General features: G+C 34.9%; 1 protein-coding gene across 1 annotated transcript in view; it reads right to left on the reverse strand.

Moving 5' to 3' along the window:
- Positions 1-20,099, reverse strand: part of Mct1 (Monocarboxylate transporter 1) — a 227,302-nt gene that overhangs the window by 60,507 nt on the left and 146,696 nt on the right. The window contains exons 3-4 of the mRNA XM_081768997.1: positions 9,388-9,507; positions 1,617-1,760 (exon numbers count right to left, since the gene is read on the reverse strand). Of these exons, the coding sequence (XP_081625123.1) occupies positions 1,617-1,760; positions 9,388-9,507 (264 nt within the window). The remainder of the gene's footprint in view (positions 1-1,616; positions 1,761-9,387; positions 9,508-20,099) is intronic.

Genomic DNA, 20,099 nt, shown 5'->3' on the forward strand with positions numbered 1-20,099 from the left:
GTCAATAGGTATTATATTATCTGTATATCCACACGGTAATTAGAACTTTCTTAGCCTTGAATAAACAAATATCAGTAAGTATACCTAGGTATAATAATAATCAGGGGTGTCCATCCCCCCCAAAGCTGATGGCGCACTCCCCCCAAAACTAATAATCTCTTCCGTCCTCAAAACTCAAGTCCTCTAAAAACAATTGCCCAGCGTAGCAGTAGTTTTTAAAGTACTAGTAATTGTTATTTTTGTTGTTGTTTTATTTCCTGTAGTAGTATTATAGAATGCTTGTAGTAGTAGTAGGGGCAGCAGTAATTATAAAAATGGCATTACTTTTATTAGTAGTCTTGGTAGTGAACAATACTAAATATGTTCTATAAGGATATTGAAGGGTATAAAAACTTCTACACACTGTGTATGGCACAGGTATTCTTTTTTTACAATTAGTAGTATTATTTTTTTATTTACAAAATATTGATATAATTCCCTTGTACATGAAAAGTAAGACGCAAGTTACAAGTTATTGAGTTTGATACCAAAAGAAAATTTTATCCTCGAAATTAGCCTACAAAAAGAAGTGATATCCAACAAAAAACATTCCTGTAAAAGAGCCAAGTACGAGTGGCCTTAAAAAGAATTGAAATCACAAAAATAGGCGCCAAGTTCTGGTGGACAACAGTTACAAACATTCACTGGCTCACTTCAAATTTAGATTTGAAACTTGGCTGTTGTCTGTATGGTTACCACTAGCTCACAATTATGTCAAACTACTTTATAATTTTCAACAGACAACATAAGCAAGTTTCAAATCTAAATTTGAAAGTGATTCCTTGAGTGTTTGTAACTGTTGTTCACCAGAACTTGGCGCCATCCTTTCATATAGCAACTTGCGCGGTAGGCCTACTTCATTCATAGAGTTTCTAAGCAGGGGTAGGGGGATTCATTCTCGAGATTTAAAAAAAAAAAATCGCATCGTGTTCCAATGTTATTCTGACGACAGCAAAATTACTTATTCGACATTAGAGTAAAATTCTTCCCCATTTTTTTATTCCCCCCAATTTTTTTCTCGATGGCACAACTTGTGCCATTCATCCCTCCTGTGGGCGGCCCTTCTCTCTTAAAACGAACCAACTTTCCTTTCATACGGCTACTTGCGCGGTACTTCATTCATCGCGTATCGAAGCAGGGGGTACGGGAGTTCACCCCGGAAAATTTTTGAAAATTAGCTTAGCAAAATCGTGTTTTAATGCTATTCCGACAGTAAAATTGCTAGTTCGAAAGTAGAGTAAAATCCCCCCCAAAATTTTTCTCAATGGCGCAGCTTGCGCCATACATCCCCCCTGTGGGCGGCCCTGATAATAATCTTAGAAAAATAAAAATATGTTTGTTATAATTAGTTTAATCATATGTTGGTGCTAAATAGAAATTACGTGTATTTCCTAGAAAAAAATGTACGAAGTTTCTGAGTTGACTGAAATTCATTTTCGAAAGGAATAGTACAATACAAGTACTGACAAAAAAAATCATGTTTTTAACTTTTATTTTTCAAATTAGCAAACACTTAGAAAAAAAAATCATTTCTAAGGGTGTAACTTAAAATATTACACAAATATGAAAGTACATACCTGTGCCAACACCAATTGTAATATACAACACATATATACTGTTGGCAAATACACTAAGAATCAGGCACACACTTGCTAAAACAGCCCCAGCAATTGTTACAACACGGCAGCCATATTTGTTTACAAAGGAACTCGATATTGGACCTGAAATGAACAAAAAAAAAAAAAAAATTAACTCATCCACTTACTATCTACATTATTTCAATTCATTACTCGAATAAATTGGCCTAAATTTCAACTTAACTATTAAACTTTATGAAAGAAAATTACAATTTTAAAACTAGCAAATGTGCGTAATTAAAAGAGTTTTACGGTTGGTAACGAGTTATAGGCCTTTTGACTCTTTGAGTTCAAATTTGATGTTATTCAATTCTATACGTCTTAATTAGTCTACACAACAAATTTCTACTTGTGCAAACTAAAAGGTCAAGAGTTATGGGGCTCAAAGTCAGTGGCGTATACTGGTTTGATGACTTGGGCTACCACTATCGTTTATAACACCTGTACATTAATAATAATAATAATAATAATAATAATAATAATAATAATAATAATAATAATAATAATAATAATAATAATAATAATAATAATAATAATAATCAGTCCTCCCTATTTGAAGTAATTAGGAATTGTTTGGAGGTCTAGTTAGCCCTAATGGTCCAATCGCTAGCGCGCACGCCCTAGCTGCACATTGTCCCGGATTGAATTCATGGTGGGAAAATGTTGAACGCATTACGATGTTTCAGATTCTACCTTAGCCTGTTGGTCCATGTCTTATGTAGCCACGATGCTGCAAATTTCAATTGACTGTACCAGAGAAAGTTTTGTATTGAGTTTCTAGTATGAAGTAGTTTTTGAAGTACAAAGAGAAGAAGAAAAGTGGAAGTTAAAAGTCGAGAATAGACCGACAAAGATTTAGGAACGTAGTACGATTAGAATGAAGTGAAGCTTTAACAACAGCAAAAGAGTTTTAAAAAAAAGGAGAAGAAAACTAGTAATAGAAATACATTGAAAGAAAAGATTGAATGAAATCAATTAGAAATGAAACGACACTACTAAAAAACACAACATATTAAAGGAAAAAGAAAAAATCGTAAAATAAAGCTACGAACTGGAGCAAGAGTTCCTGTTACAAAGAAGAACCGGTTCTGTACGATTAGGGCAAAAAAAAAAAAAAAAAGGTACCAATACTTTACTGAACCGCATTTATTTTTATGTACATGTACTCACACAATTTTCCCGTATCTAGTATCCTGTTTTTGTTACAGAAAGAATAAAAATGCATATACAGTAAATACGCTCTTTCCAAGATATGTCAACCTCTTTGCAATAAGTATTTTCATGCAATAACGTAGAAAGCTGTAGATCAGGAAGTCACGAACAGACAACCCAATCAAGGTACAAAGTAACTAGCAAGAAAACACATACAGTATCATTCTTGCTAAAAGTTGCTTTATTTAAAAAAAAAAAGAAAAGAAAAAATTAACTTTTAGCTGCTAACGAAAACTCTAAAAGACAGCAATGTCATTTCAAACAAATACGTGGATACCACATGTCTTACTGATCTTCACCAATATACATCACATTGTTAGAAAAACACAACGACCTTAAAACTACAAAGAAGATTTAATTGTTATAATAATGTTGAATAACTTCCTCAAAATTAGGTAAAATTTTAACAAGGAGAATGAGTATTTTCAGAAATTTTGAAAAGTGTCTTTCGTCAGGTTAAGTTTATTGTTTAGACACGTTTATAGTTTTTTTCTTCTTCTAAGTAGTATATATTACAAGGTTGTTGGACAATTGCTACGTCATTAGTACTAATATAAAAGAGTTATTGGTGAAATTGAGTTACTAGGTGGAAAGGGTTGGTATCGGACAGGGGCGGCGATTAGGGGGCAAGAGGATCAGTTGCCCCCCACTTTTTTTTAAGTGACCCATTAATGTGTATAGTTTCATTTGGAAATATAAGAAAAGAAATGGTCCCATATAATATTTGTCGTTGCGTGAGTACGTATTGGTTATTCGTCTTCCCGTGGAATTAAGAAAACTACAGGAATTGCGTTTTAATTGCAATTCACAGCAATTAATATTGCAATTGCCTATTTCTTTAAATGTCTTAGCACATGCTTGCAGTATTTACTGTCTTTCATTTTCTGATAGTAATAACATACATTTAGTGGCAGGATGTGGAATTAAAAATATATTTTTCATTAATCCCAGTTTCAATATAACTTCTACAAAACAAGCCTCATTATTCATTATTATGATTAATATTATTCTTTCTATTTATTTATTTTGCAAATTTGTTATTAAATAATCTAATCACACAATTTTCCAGAAAGAATTTTAAGATGCCCATGAGCAAGGATGTTCTTCTTACACTTTTGTTGTTTAAGAGTACAAAGGGCTAGTACCTACTTGTGTTGCTCTTGTCAATTTACTTAAAATATAAAATATAATATACGGTATTTAACTGAAGAAAGATAATATCCTATCAGTTACACATCCTTTCGTTAAACAAAGTGTTGGAAACAACCAGGAAAATTAACACTGATATAGAAATATTTAGATCATGTCTTGCCTTCCTTCCCACTTTTAATGTCCAATCGTCACCACTGGTATCGACCCATAAACAGTATGTAAGAAGTTTAATTTCAGAAATTTATCTACAGATGATAGGAGAAGCTTGTTTGGTATGTGTCATTGCATTACATTACATGGGATGGCAATGTTGAACCTTCTTTTGCACTTTCCAAAAACCTTAGATAATATGGCATACAATTACATAGGCCTATATTAGGGTGGAACTCATTACTGAAGATTTTTTGAGTCTCACTTCTTCAAATCATTCCATATCATACCAAAGTAACCCATGAAGAAAATTAGCTATACCTTGTGGGCTTGGAACAGCTAGAGAGAGAGTGATAGCATATCTTGAATAGAGTACAACCGCATCTATTACTGTATAGACTATCATGGTGACCATCTTGGACTCATCCATTTTACACGAAGGGGTCATATGACATGTTTTGTGGTACTTTTCATCACAAATACACGTCTGACGTTATTTCCAACTTATTTGATCATAACTTACAATTATCTTTCCAAATTTACCACTATATACAAGGTGAACCTGAAAGATGTGCATAAACTCCGGAGGAGACTCGTAACATCAAAAGAAGACGAAAAAGTCCTCTTGCATTTTGCCGAATTCAGCGTCGTGTATGAGTGACAGGGATGCCAACTTGGAATCGAAACGATGTATGTCACGAGTTTCGATTCCAAGTTGGCGCCCATATCACTCGTAATCTAAAATGTCCCCATAGCGCCCATGTAATCTAAAATCTCTGGCGGCATAGTCTAAGAAAGGTTATGATTGGCTAGATTGTGAATTCAATTGGCTGAATATTTCGACTCCCAACGTCATTATTTCTGGCTTCCCAGATCAAAATTCCATATTTCTTAGTTCAAGAAGTTCCACATTTCCCTCACGACGCTGGGAAAACATGAAATTCTTAGCTATCCGAGTCGAAGCTAGAACCACGAGAAAGAAAAGGACACAACACTCTTACCATTTGGACACACTTATACTATTTCCTCCTCCTCCATAAAGGAGAATATGCTAATTAAAAATAATGTGGAAAAGCAAGCTATTTGATATATTTTCGATTGCCATTAGCATCTTCATTTCTTGTGAAGTGTGGTTCACTTCATTTTTTTTTTTTTTTTGAGTTATCGCACGTGTCGCTGAAGCAAAAAATATGTTCTGTTTACAAAATGTTATTCCAGGTTGTCTAGAGAGAAAAAGAGAACTAAGGATGCTTCGCAGAATACTATTTCTTGGCAGTGATATAAAACTGATGTCGCACTAATCAAGAAACTAGTTGTAAGGTCTTCTATATTTCAACTCACGTCTGTAAACAATTTTTTTTGTGGTTCTAAATAGTATTTTCATCTAAGATTTGTATTTTCAACCAAAAGCTTTAATCTTAATTTCGAAAAACTGTTTATATTAACTTAGAATTAATGTAGACAAACACAGAACCCACAAGAAGATTTGATGCAGATATGTGTGACTCGATATACTCTTTGGAATAAAAAATAAGTATTTTAGCTTTGACTCCAATGACGCAGTTAATCTGGATAAAAGCCACGAAATAGTTGAAGGTAATTTTGAGTTTTATGTTGTGTACGACTTTTGTCTTAAGGCATATTCTAGCACATTTATGTAGCATGGACAGGTGAGGCACTAAGTTAGTAGAGCAGGGGTAGGGTGCTCACTTTCTTTCCCTTGTGATGCAAAAAGATATGTCTATATAAATATAAAATAACGTAACGATGTTTGTCCGCGAACTCCAGCTAGACGCTGCACTCAGTTTGAAAATGTTTTGATACATGAATAGACCATGGTCCAACCTAGTTTTTAATCATGCTATTTTCATTATAATGTATATCCTAAGAAGAAAGCGGGGATTATATTTTATGCAAAAACAAATCAGTACCTTACGAGTCTGTCAAGTTAGAAAGATGAAACTCGGTATGTAAACTCATTTAAAAAATAAGGGGACACGTGTTGCATCGTTTTAAAAAATTTCCGTTTTAAAGGGGGAATTTTCTATAATGTATTTTTGTAGCATAAGTCTGGAACTTCTGATGCAATTTCAACCAACTTCATGTAAGGACAAGACAACCCTAGAGATGGGATGGGAAGGGGGTGACATGTTAAAAGAATTGAGAACAACCGAAGTAGTTTTTGAGGTCGCTAAGGTGAATAGTGACAGGTGAACGTGTTTTTTAAGTTCAAGTTCAGCCTCCATCGGCATGGACGATGAGAAGGGATGAAAAAATAAAATGTATAAAATGACCTAGATTAGTGTGGAATTTATTGTTTTCAGGGTAATGGGAAAATTTCTGACCCGTTTGAAATAACTTCTGAAACATAGTTATTACGCATCTCAAGCTGCGTTTTATAATGTAACATTGATTAAATGGCTTATTCGACGGGCTTAAGGTGTTTCAAAATGTATTGCAAAGGCAGAGTAGATATTTTATGGATTTTTGTTATTACACTTTTACTGAAATTGGTCCATAAGGAAGAAGAAGGTTCAAATATTGCCCATACATGTTATTTCTCCATGCGAAAAACGGACATTTCAGCTAGTACAGAATAAGGAAAAGTACGTAGAAATTGAGAACATGAAGTAAAAGGATAATAAAAATTTATGTTCTATCTCTGACTCTCGAACTCAATAACCGAGTGCAAGCACGTGTGAGCAGGAACTCTATAACTGGGTATAGAGAGCCAGAGCCTGAGTCCGAGCGAACGCAAACTCCAGTGAGGTTAATGAGTGCCAACACGAGCGAGTATGAGCCCTTTTGATGAGTGTAAGCACGACAATAGTAAGGTAATGAGCTAGACGCTCACCTCACCTCAGTGAGAATGGTGAGTCTGAGTCAAAGTGAGTCCCGGTAGCAAAATGGACATATGTACCACATATACAAGAGCTGAGTATTACAGGTTCATTACAGACATTCATTTGCAGCCATCAGCTAGTACTCCTTTGATATAATGTGTTCTTACGTCTTATGGTTATAGTGACTCAACGATTCGTGAAGTCTGGGCTCTACCCCAATCATAGAACTTTTGTCTCACGTGTAATAGATACATCGGAAAACTTCGGTACAGTTCGTGGAGCTGACTTCGGAACGCACACTTGAGAAAAACGTGAAATATCAAGTGCACCAACTATGTTGCCAAACTTTGAAGACATGGTGAAAAAGCGGAAAAAGAAAAGAACCACCTAAAGAACTATAACAGGAACAGTAACAATTATTCGAATTAAATAGCAACAATAATAACAACGAAAATATAAAACAAAAATAACCATAAAAATAAACAATACAAAACTTATTAGTAATTCAACTTCACTGTACCCTCAGGAGATGTTCTCCGTAAACGCGCGAGAGACAAGACTGACAAAATTTCATGAATGGTGGTTGACATCCTTGCGTTCTATTGGGTGGTGAAATTGGTAGATCTAAGTCAAGCTTCACGACTCCTTGCGATCACTAGTATCACAAGAAATCAAAAACATGGCAATGATATCCTTATAAGAGAAATTCGTAAAATCATTAAACAGTCAAATTCAACATTTTTATGGGATAAAGAATGTGTACGAAAATATTGACACAAAGAGAGCCGATATCCATCTATCACGGTATTTAATGCACTGTTATGTATCATAAAATTTATCTTAATTACTTCTTAGAATTCAAATTCTTGTTACAGGCCTTATAAAATAATATCTTAATTGTTCTTTAGAATGTAAACACCTTGTTATAAGTGTTATGCACATCTTAAATGTTTGTTACAACTCAACAAACTCAAACATGTGTTACAGAACACATTTTAATTTTTTCATTAAAATTCAGATATATATATATATATATATATATATATATATATATATATATATATATATATATATATATATATATATATTATGTGCTATAAAACACATCTTAATTGTTAATTAAAATTCAAACACATCTTAATTGTTCATTAAAATTCAAACACATATTATGTGCTATAAAACACATCTTAATTGTTAATTAAAATTCAAACACGTGTTCTGTGTTATAAAACACATCTTAATTGTTCATTAAAATTCAAACGTATTCTTGTAAGTTTTATAAAATATCTCTTAGCTGCTTGCTAGAATTCAAATGCATAGTTACAACTCTTTAGAAGCACATCTTACCGGTAATTGTTTGTTAGAATTCAATCGCATAATTATGTCTTATAAAATATATTTTAATAGTTTCTCAGAATTCAATATCTCCAGTGCCCAGGCCACCTGAACCTGAGACATACGCTTGATAGTGAAAACTGAAATCCAGTAATTATGCCAATCGGAAATCGAAACTACATCCCTCTCCGAAAGTAGAAAACCAAGAAGGACGTATAGAGATGAAGGTATGGAAACAAAAAGTAAATCACGTGGACTTATCTGTGATCTAGATTCTTTGGATATGTTCTCGATGTGAATTTTACGCAACACATACGCAACGCATATATATATTGGAAGAAACAGACCATCCACTGAAATCATAAAAACCTTTATTCGGTTCCAAAGGAACCGCTTTGTTTTTGGACAACGAAAGCGGAACACCGTCATTATTAACAGATGCTTTTCTGACCTCATTCACTGCTATGATACTTAACCATTAAATTGGCAATGTCTTCACACCTGTGATGGCTTGCGACTTTATCCTATTTGGAATATGTCCAGACCCATTTTTATGCCATGTTTTAATTAATAACAAAAATGTAATTCGGACATTTTTTTAAAATTAATGCTCCTGTTTATCAGGTTTATTTCAAATGCTCTTCGTTTTGATCATAAATTTCATTTGTATTTTTTTGCAGTTTTTCTCTATGAAAATAGCTAAGAATTTAGGACTGATTACATTTGTTTTCAAGCACTAAATCTTTGACTGAATTTTTAAAAGACATTCCAAACACAACTAACGCCGCTTTTCTGGACTTAGTTTCAAAATAACAATGAAACAGGAGGTAAAATTAGAATTTGAGGATGATAGCATCCTAAAAGGTAAAAGGTATTACGAAATGCAACGGTGGGACATTCTTAAGCTTTAATAGCAGAATAATATACGTATTGTACATTTTCAAAATTCTGTAAATACAATTTACTACTGTTTCAGTAAAATATGAAATTAAACCTAAACTATATGAAAATCTCTTTACCTGAGCAGAGAGTAACTCCGACCAAAATAGAAAGAATCCATGATGTAACACCGTTGCCAGTATTAAAGTATTCGACGAGCTTAACGAAGAAAATACCAAAGGTATAAGTCACTCCGTCCGCTGGAAAATACAAGAATAAACATCTATTGTAAGACTTAAACTTTAATATACTAACATCACACAAGTAACGAACACTATACATGTATTAAAAAATCCATGGCATAGCTTTAGATCTCATACCAAATATACATATCTTGAAATAGTAGAATTCTATATATCTGAAAACCTAAGATTTTTTTTATAGGCAAGGCACAGTGAAGTTTTATACAGTTTTCTTATAGCTGTTCTAAAATGAGACTTTCCAAGGTTGAGATACACCAGTTAAATAACTTTTTTCCGTCTCAAGACCGTATCTCATAAAAACTAGCGGAAACGCCCCTTCTTCTTACGGGAAAAGGTAGGTTTAAGGAAAGTACTTGAACCACTTTCCTCTTAGGATATACATTTCAATTTTAAAAAAGTGTAATAATAAAAATTCGTAATGTCAATTCCTTTCCATCGAGAGTGCCACTATTCATCTCAGTGACCCTGAAAACGATGGATTGGAAACTTTTATCTTTCGTTTTCAATTATTTTTACTTCTCACTCCCTTCCCAGCCCTCACCGTTTATGTCGAAGGAGGTTAAATTTGGACTAAAATGACATTGTGAGAATCATTTTTCATCTTTTCAGCAACTCCGAAAACTATAGACTGATACTAATATAGCTCGTTTTCGATTGTTTTAACATTTCACCCCTTCCCACTTTCCTTACCCCTATGTCGAAACTTATCAGTGTAATGTCATAATGTCCATAAGAAGCCTAAGGTTGATTATAATCTGAAATGTCATTTTGATTGGTTCAATAATTATTGCGTGACGAGGTTACTAAGAAACTCGTGTATGTGTTCCTTTTACGTGTATGTATATAATATTTGTATTTATTTTATAATAACTTATTTATTTAAAAAGTAATTAACAAGGAACTAAGACAACATGATAAGTCATCAATTACCGTTGAGTTCATTTTCTAGTCGCTGCATTAACCTAGATTATTGGGTAATTCATATTTTAGTCACACTGTAATTTCTATGGATGGCAACATTGGTTATTTTTGTGATTCATATTTTCGGATGTAGAATAACTATCTATCATTGTGGTAAGTTACATTTCATTCATTATCTCTTTCCATAGCAAATTGAAAAATTGTTAGCTTTTGAAAAATATTTAGTAGTCTGCCCCCTTAAGATAACGTAGGAAATTCAAGAGCTGAATGAGAATTTCTGCCTCTTGAGATCAACTTTTAAAATGTTTCAAGTTGACATCACAGATTGGAGTTAGTTACTGCCAGAACGACAACGATATATTCCTTAGCAAAGGTCGAGATTTTCTTGTAGCTTTGTAAGAACGAGACCTTGAATCATAATCGTAGATTTCTGTATTTTATTATTTCACATCCTATAGACCATGTTAACGAGTTTTTGACATTGAACGATGCTATAAAAAGACCAATAAAAATAACACTAAAAAAGAGAATTTCGTATTATTATGAACCACTTCACAACACTACCATTTAACTTTATTGAACTCTTTTTTTTATATATACAGCAATAACTGTTAATAGAATAAATCTCTTATTCGTAGTACTTTGTATACGCCTTTCTACGTATATTGTGCTGTACATGTACCGTATATAACTAAGCAGCTTCCTTCTACTCAGAAACCCAAAGAATCTTACTTATTATTCAGTTCATATTTCTTAATTACCGTATATGTGCTGGTATCATAAAATGCATTGACTTCAGAGAATGTTATAACAACGGAAACAGATGACTAACGCAGTGCACGTTATGATGGCTATGGGGGCTAACATCTATTGTATTTTACGACCATCATTTCCGATTAATTTGTAAGCATTGACACTAATTGTCCTGTTCATAACAACAATTATAATGAGCTGTCCCCTTGCAAATGATGATGGACATTTTTATTCTCCTCTCATTAACCTTTTTTGCCTGAATGAAAGAAATAACATTATTTTAACGACATGTTTAATAACGTTTATAGATTCTACGACAATTACGTAGATGACGCACATCTCTCTCTTTTTTTTTTTTTTTACTGCAGTTATATAATAGACTATTTGAATGAGCTCTGACAATATATAGGCTATTTATGTATTTATTGATACAATAAGAAACAATAGAATAACAACAATATAAAAGAGAAGTGAAGGTGTACAACATTGATCTAATATGGACTTGAATTTAGTTTTGAAGACATTAAGCAATATTTCACTCAATTAATAATAAACAAAGGGCTGTGTGTACTCTTTTGTTGAATAACACCAACATACAGTATATAGGACAAAATTACTTGATCTATTTTCGAGCATTCTGAATTCAAATATGTTGAAGATGTCCCCAAATTGAAGGAATACGCAGACATCTACAAGAGAGGAATCAATATTTAAAATATTACTTCAGCAATTATTTATGACTTCACCATTACCGGAAATGCAAATTTATATGTTCTGTTATGTAGAATAAAGATTACGCACACGGCTGAGGACCAGACTTTAACACCCAGTGAACATTAATGAAACGAGAGGGCTATTGCGTAATGCCTCAATCATATCATGATGACTTTGGGTGGTTAACTTAAGGTCACCTTACATTCTTCTTGTTTTTATTTTTTGAGCATATATATCCAAACAATTAAAAGTTTCGGGGAACTGAAAGTGGTCGTATTGTGTATGTCCCCCCGGCCACTCCTAGCTACGTGCCTCGTTGGGGCAATACCTTAGCTCCAGTTTGCACTTCTCTATGGACTTTAAGAGAAAAGCACGCTCTTCGTTTTATGCTTGTAAAATAACACTAAAACTCTATATTCCCTTATTATCTGTCTTGTTTCTGTGCCCTCTAATTAAGAGAAGTTACCTTCAACCATAGATCAACGCTGATACGTTACACGAATTCCTCGTGACTATATGATTAACATAAGCGCCTTTGGCGCGGAAGACCTGCGTTTGGTTTCCGGTGCAGTTCATGTGATTCAGATCCCACGCTGAGGTGTAGGTACGCGTATCATATAGCATCGATGCTGACCGGGACAATAAATAATAATAATAATAATAATAATAATAATAATAATAATAATAATAATAATAATAATAATAATTTTCTTCTTTTTTTTTAACATCAGTATCCAACAGAGCTCGAGAAATCCCGGGCGCCAGGTCACAATGGCGGCTAGATACAGGAGTCTGACAACTTTGCCTTAATTATTAATATTCCCTATTTTTACATGCCAATAAATTCTAATTTTCATTTGCTTGGATGGGTTAAAGTAAATTATAATAAATTCGTTCCCCAGTTTCCAGTTCACCCTGAACTTAAAATATATTTAATTTCAGCAATATATTTAATTAACTTATGTCACTATAATCTTAAGGTCAAAATATATAGGTCAAGCACCAAAGCACCTAGGTCAGAACAACTTTTTCGAAGATCGAGTGTTGGTATACAGTCAACTATTTTCAGTTCTATCGATTGGGACTTTACCCTTCTAGAAATAATAATAATAATAATAATAATAATAATAATAATAATAATAATAAACTAACTCTAATTTTACGAAACATCTACCAGCTTGATATTTGACAAAAATAATAATTTAGATATTTTATTAGACATTCATTTCATAATACAGCTTGAAAATATTACGAAAACAAATGCTTTAGAAAATGTTAATGAAATATACGATACGCATTTACTTCAAGACGGTAGCCCACGCAGAATTTCGTCAGGAGATGACCCAAGCTCCCAATTTCAAGTATCTGTATAGATATCTTAGCATGGCAAATGATTCTTTATGCATAATATCTTGCTCAAAGTAGGTTAAACCCGGGAATTTCCTTTTGCGAAGCCTATTGGTTCGAAACTAATGATTCTTTAAAATAGTTTATTTTTATATTCTTGTAATGTCCGGAGGCTTTAGTCTGAACTGAAATCATTCTCATTCGTTACGTGCACACAAATTTCGCTTTTCACTTGAAAGAAAAAAAAAATCCTACTATTTATATGCATGAAACGTGTCTGAATGTTTTACGGTGACTAAAAGTTTTCGAACATATTTTTTTAAGGAAAATATTTGTAGTGAAAGGAAAAATGAATGAATCGAATACTTGTAATTTCGTCACTTCCGGTGCGAAAGAAAGTGCAAAGTTCCGTAAGTTATATTTTTGATTCCAAACAATATGACTGCTAGGAGAAAAAATAGTGGCCAGTATATGTTTTATATTTCTTTTAACGTTATGCACCCTTCTTAACTAAACGAAATTTTTAAATTGACGTCCCACTATTCTGCTCTTAAGGTCGAAAGAGACGGGTAATTCATAAAAATAAATAATTAGGAAATACTTGATGGAATGAGAACGCAGGAGGAACCGGACACGATGTTGTCCACCACAAAATCGCATGGCCTAGGTCAAACCAGAAACTACTCCCACCAGAGATGTGTGACCAGCCACTAAGTCACCGAGCACCCCCATTTATTCTCAGTTAAAGTTTCTTCTTCCCAGAACTTACAATCCTCTCTTACAATACTTATAGGGCAGTGCAAACATACGGTCTATAAGTACAGTGGCGGATCTAGAAGGGAAAACCTGGGGGGCCTGCCAGACCCCAGGCTATGATAAGTATATCGTGAGTTTACCGTAAAGTTTCAAAAATATATAAATAATAGCTTAAATTATTTTCGTCACTCTGAAAACTGGGGGGGGAGGCTAGATCCGCCACTGTATAAGTAGCACATTTGTTTAAAAACCAGTATTAACGAATGATGTGTCAAGTACGTACTACTGAAGAAAGTAGGCCACGCTTGACCAACCTATTGATGTAGGTAATAAAATACAGACATACATAATGTGCTCCTCAAAAATTCTGACAAGGGAGGAAATAGTGCTGTCCACGAGACGAGATGAAATTTAAGGTTTTCTGGTCTCGTCTCGATTCTCGAAAAATTGTCTCGTCTCAATTATCGAAAAGTTTTTTCGTCTCACATCGAATTTTTCTCGTCTCGTTTTGTAAATTTATAGATATATAAAATTTATAGTCAGATTTTAAAAATTTCATCTAGAAGTTATAAGAATCGTTTTACGTCACAAGAGATCCATGAAGAATGTGATATAACAACATCCAAACTATATTTATCGTTGGAGTACAGTGTGTAATGACTTTTTAAATGTTGATAAATGTTCATTATGTTCAGATAATCATTTTATCCATTTATAGTTTATAATTATAAATCATGTAATACTATAACAGTGTTTGAGATCTAACATAAGACTTGTGAGAGTTTCGCACAATACTCAAGATTTTTTTTTCATCTCATCTCGATTCTTGTTACGAAAACGAGACGAGAAAAAATGACAATTCTCGTCTCGATTCGAATTTGAAAATATACTTTTCGTCTCCAGTGCAAGACTACGTGGAATACGCATGGGAAATGAGCACTGGATGTGTAGACTTCTGAGTTAAAATATGGAAACTTTTGGGGGGTCGAAATTACGATGAAAGGAGAAAATAAAGCTAGACGGGTTATAAGAATACTGATTGGATTGAATTTGTGTAGAATAGAATGTCGGGTTCTGATCCTGCGTCATTGAACTTTTGGTTTTCTTTAAATTATACCGTTAGTCAGTTAAATTATACTTGCCTACCATAGAAAGGAAAAGTAGGGGGAGCATGAATTAAGATAGCAAATTCTTTAGTCACGTTGTTACACTTTCTCATTACTGATGTTAACACTCGTAATTAATCCCTCCTATATTCTCACAGAAAACAAAACTTTAATTTGAAGAACATATTAATCACTTGATGGCATATAATTATTGAAATTAACTATTCATTGTTCCTCAGTACAATTATCATTCAACATATATGACAAAGAGAAAACTAAGCTTTTATTTTGCTTATAACGTGAGTCTCATTAATCACGTAATTTCGCTTGCGTTTTCACAGCTTCTTGACGGTAATTCTGATAAATGAGAGAGACTCTTTTATGCTGGAACTCAATACGCGAACGGACTATAAAAATAGTTACAGGCAGACAAAAAAAGTAACAAGACTTGAAGTGAAATGGCAATGCCAATCGATTAATAGCTTGAGCTTGTAATTAGTGAACCAAGGCGCGCCGGAACAAAGTTTCGCATGGGTGTCACTAACTCGTTCTACCTGACAAACCTTGGTTGTCAATTTGCACTTGATTTTACAAATGGCAAACTTAATTTTGTTTTCTAGGAAAGCGAAGAGTGACATATTTGGAATGGCCTTCTAGCCTTTATGCGTGGTGAGTTGCGCATTTTTCCACCATTATTAGCTGGCATCTTATCATTTAATTCGGCCCGTAATTGCAGACCTGATTCAAAATTGCCATTCCAATAGTCAAAACCTTTCAAGAAGACTTCTAATGAGATATGTCTATTAGCACGATGGGCGAATGTTCGTTATATTTACTGATGGAGGGAACTCTCCTAGCGCATGGAAGTCTACCGGCATACCTAATGTCAGTACCGGAATTTTAGGGCAAGCTCAAATTCCCCGTTTGGTGCTAGGAGGCGTACCGGATTCCACGGTATAACCAACCCCGGCAGAGTCCAACCCTTTGGTGGGAACACTCTGACAATACTGAGAAGCTGAAGTCCCAGCCCTACTCCTGCTTATCTCACAAGGGGAGGACATGAATCTATCATCCGGAAATCCGAATCAAACCTAGTCAATTCGATAAACATAACAAAGATATGTTCATACACAAAAAAATTAGGTGCCATGGACGACGGAGTAAGTCCATTGACCCTGTTAGTACTGTATAAAGAAAATCGTAGACTCGCAGCGAAATAGCTATTGCATCAACACTGTTCAATGAAAAGTCATGGTTTATTGTTAATTCTCTTCAACATGAAACAAGCTTTCCAGAGGTGCTATGTATTGGGGTCCTGGGAGAATGTCGGAAAAATTCTCTCCAGGAATCCCTCCCATCAACTTTGGACCCCTCTGGAGTGGCCCGAGGTAAACGTACACAAACCAAATGTACCTTGAAAAATACTACAGGGCATAAGAAATGTGTATAGCAAGTTTTGTATTGCTAGACAGAATAGGTATGAGGGGAAAGCGTGTATTGGTATACAAGTTTTTCTCTCATATTTATTCCGTTTATCAATACAAAATTTGGTATACACATTTTCTATCCCCTATACTATTATTTGAGATACATTTGGATTGGATGCTTTTACCTGAAGTCATTCCAGAGGGGTCCAAAGTTGATGGGAGGGATTCCTGGATAGAATTTTTCAGACATTCCCCAAATTTTCCCTGTTCAAGTACGTTATGGACCCCTGTACATAGCACCTCTAGAAAGCTTGTTTCACGTTGAAGAGAATGAACTATAAACCATGACTTTCCAATGAACAGTGTTGATGCAATAGCTATTTCACTGTGAGTCTACGATTTTCTTTATACTAATAGGGTAAATGGGCCCAGAGACTTTCTCCGTTATTTATGGCACCTAATTTTTTGTGCATGAACATTTCTTTGTTATGTTTATCGAGTGGACTAGGTTTGATTCGGATTTCCGGATGATAGGTTCATGTCCTTTCCTTGTCAGATTACGGCTCTACTACATGCACTTCCGGATCCAGTGGCTGCCTGTTTGGGAGTGGAACGAACCCTCCTCCCGCAGCATTAGCGAAGTATGGCATTCGATCTTTCAACATAGCGATAGGAGTGATGACACTGGCTTTAATTTATTAGGGAAAGACAAGTGAAGGGGCCAGAGATTTTTTTGAGAGGGCAGCTATTTTTCGTATACCAAAAATAACAGTCTTATATTACTTGACTTTTATTATAATATAACATCTCTGGGGGGCAGTCGAGGGACAGGCATAGCCCCCCTTAGCGTCTTCACTAGTCTTTGAACTATCACAGGTTACTTCAACTCCTAGGTGCCTACGCGCATACAGCTTGTTTCAAACTGATTTTTTCGCAGCCTTTTAAAAATTTTTTAAGTTAACTTATTCACCCAACACAGTTATTACTATTTATTGTTATTTCAATCCTATAGCTGGGACCGCGGTGGATCAGTGGTAGAGCGTTCCCTTCTGGTGCTTGGGGTTCCGGGTTCGATTCCAGTTCCCGCCAAGTGAACCTTGTGTTGGACAAACACCGTGCGTGGGTTTCCTCGGGGTTCTCCCACTTTCTTCATTTCACCGTTTCATTCATTACTCATCATCACCGTCTCCTTTAGCCTAACCGGCATAACCGTGGGACGTAAAACTTAAATATTTCATTTCATTTCATTTTTCAATCCTATAGCTATTATTGTTTATAACGGTATGATTGACAATCTTTCAATTAAATGTTTATTCATTACACTTATCATTTCTCCAAAAATAAGGCAACGTAATTTCTAATTTTGTTAACTTCACATTTTTGTTTTCAGCATGTCTTCGTGGTATCGATTTCATGTGGTTCACCCGCTTGATTAGCAATTTCCTCGTCATAACATATGACATCGGGGGCCGGTGAAATGACCAGCACGAAGCCTAGACCTGATACTTCTGGGGCCACTTGAAATCATTGGTGTTCGCTAAGAAGACTCAATTCCTAGCACATTCACAAAATAATATCATTCTAGCGTGTTCACAAATCACGCCAGAACTCCTTCGTGGCTAAATTGTTAGTATAAGCATGGGAGACACGGTGGAGCTCATATAATTCAGATCCAACGTTAAGCTGTAGGCCCACGTTTCATATAGCCTTGGTACTGAACAAGAGGCTAATCTACAAAACTACCCAATAAAGCATGTATATAGAACTCTGAGGCGGTAATTGAACCCTGAACACCTCAGGAAAGACCTCAGGGTTCAAACACGTATCACTCTTTTGTAAATTGAGAACATTAACCCTTCATTTACCCCGCTTGACAATCATATAGGTGTTCTTCAGTATCTACCTGTAGTCTCGGGTTCATTTTCCGTTGTCTGCACAAGAATTTTATATGATTACACAAATTAAAAGGATTAAGAAGAAACGTACTCAGTCAAGAACCGCCCTCCCCCCACTGGTCTAGTGGGGCCGACGTGGTGTAGTCGAGTAGTCTGAGACGTTAAGCTGACAGTCGTGAAGTGACACCCACTGAGGAATCGAGACCCTTCGAGGAGCATGGATGTTTTTAACTATCTTCGATGTTTCTGTATTTGTATCACTATCGAGTCTAGTAGCCATGAAAAGTACAAGAAAAAACAACATAATAATCGGAAAGACTAAAAAGAAGTGATTAGTATGCGCACATTTGGTGCAGGCATCTCGGGTTCGATTCCCGATGAACGTATTATGGTAGTTCAAATTCCACCTTAACTGTAGGTCCATTTCTTACATAAACTCGATACTGAAAAGGGACACTGCTGAATTCCAACCAACAAATAAAATCTAGTCAAGATGCGAGAATTAAATTACAGCGATGTGTGCATGACTATAGATCACTTAGTAAAAGCTGTTGGATCGGAAACTGCCCCTCATGGAGTGTAAGGCCAGGAGAAGTCGTGGAGTCTAGTTTACCATTTGTTTACAATTGTTTCGTTCTCAAAAACTCAAAAAAAGAGTTTCTGCACGGTATCTTAAGATTTTTCTTTCTTTTAAACCAGCTTTGGAAGAAAATACTGCTGAATGCTATACACTGTAGAGCAAAAGCCTATATTCTTCTTTGGAAGGAAAGAACAACATCTTCATAGCTACCCCTCTATTATGGAATCTCTTCTTACAACAGCACATAGAAAAGCAGTAAGAGATCCCTAATTTGCATCTCAAAACAAGGGGCTTATGTGGAAAGCTTTCTTTGAGAAGGAAGTTACACAAAATTTTATTTGGTCTCTTTTTGTTGCTCTTTCACCCTCAAACTGGGAAAGGAACTCGCTGCTGCTTGGAGACAGTATTTACCTTTGCTCTTCATGGTATTTCCCTTTCCACGCTTACAGGGAGCTGGTAAACTTTGCTAACATTAATAACAAAATGTTTCTTTCTAATAGAAGTCAGCCTTGGATATAAGTTGGTTGAAATTTATTTGTAGTGTAGTTCCGATTAGTTTTGCTTTTTTTAAAAAAAAAAATGTAGTGGGTTCATGAAATACTGCCAATTTGAAAGCTGATATATTATTAATAGTACCCGAATCACTAGAGATTTCTTGTAACGCATAAGAAATATTCTATAACATTATTTGAATACAATGAACAAAAATGTTCACCAATTACACATATATCAGTCGATAGACCTCAACGAGCTGAACAAAATATCGTAATTGAGGGTGAATTCTCATGCGTGATTTTTGAGAATGTCAACAAAAATTAATTTTTATGGCGGTAAAAGGTAAATCATTCGTCACCAATAAAACAGGCTCAAAGTCCTCTCCGTTGATCTAGTTGCTAAAGCACGCGCCTTAGGTGCATGGGTTCCGAGTTCGATTTCTAGATGAGATAACATTCTTAAAAGCATTACAGCGGTACGGATAACAACTCTAGCATTAGATCGATGTTTCAAACAGCCTCGGTGCTGACAAGGATTGCTAAACTTCAATACACAATAACGAACCCCCAAGGAAACTTCTTTCATCTACTTAGGT

Source organism: Thermobia domestica, chromosome 8, assembly GCF_964235325.1.
Source record: "Thermobia domestica chromosome 8, izTheDome1.hap1.1, whole genome shotgun sequence".
In the NCBI taxonomy this organism is placed as follows: Eukaryota; Metazoa; Arthropoda; class Insecta; order Zygentoma; family Lepismatidae; genus Thermobia; species Thermobia domestica.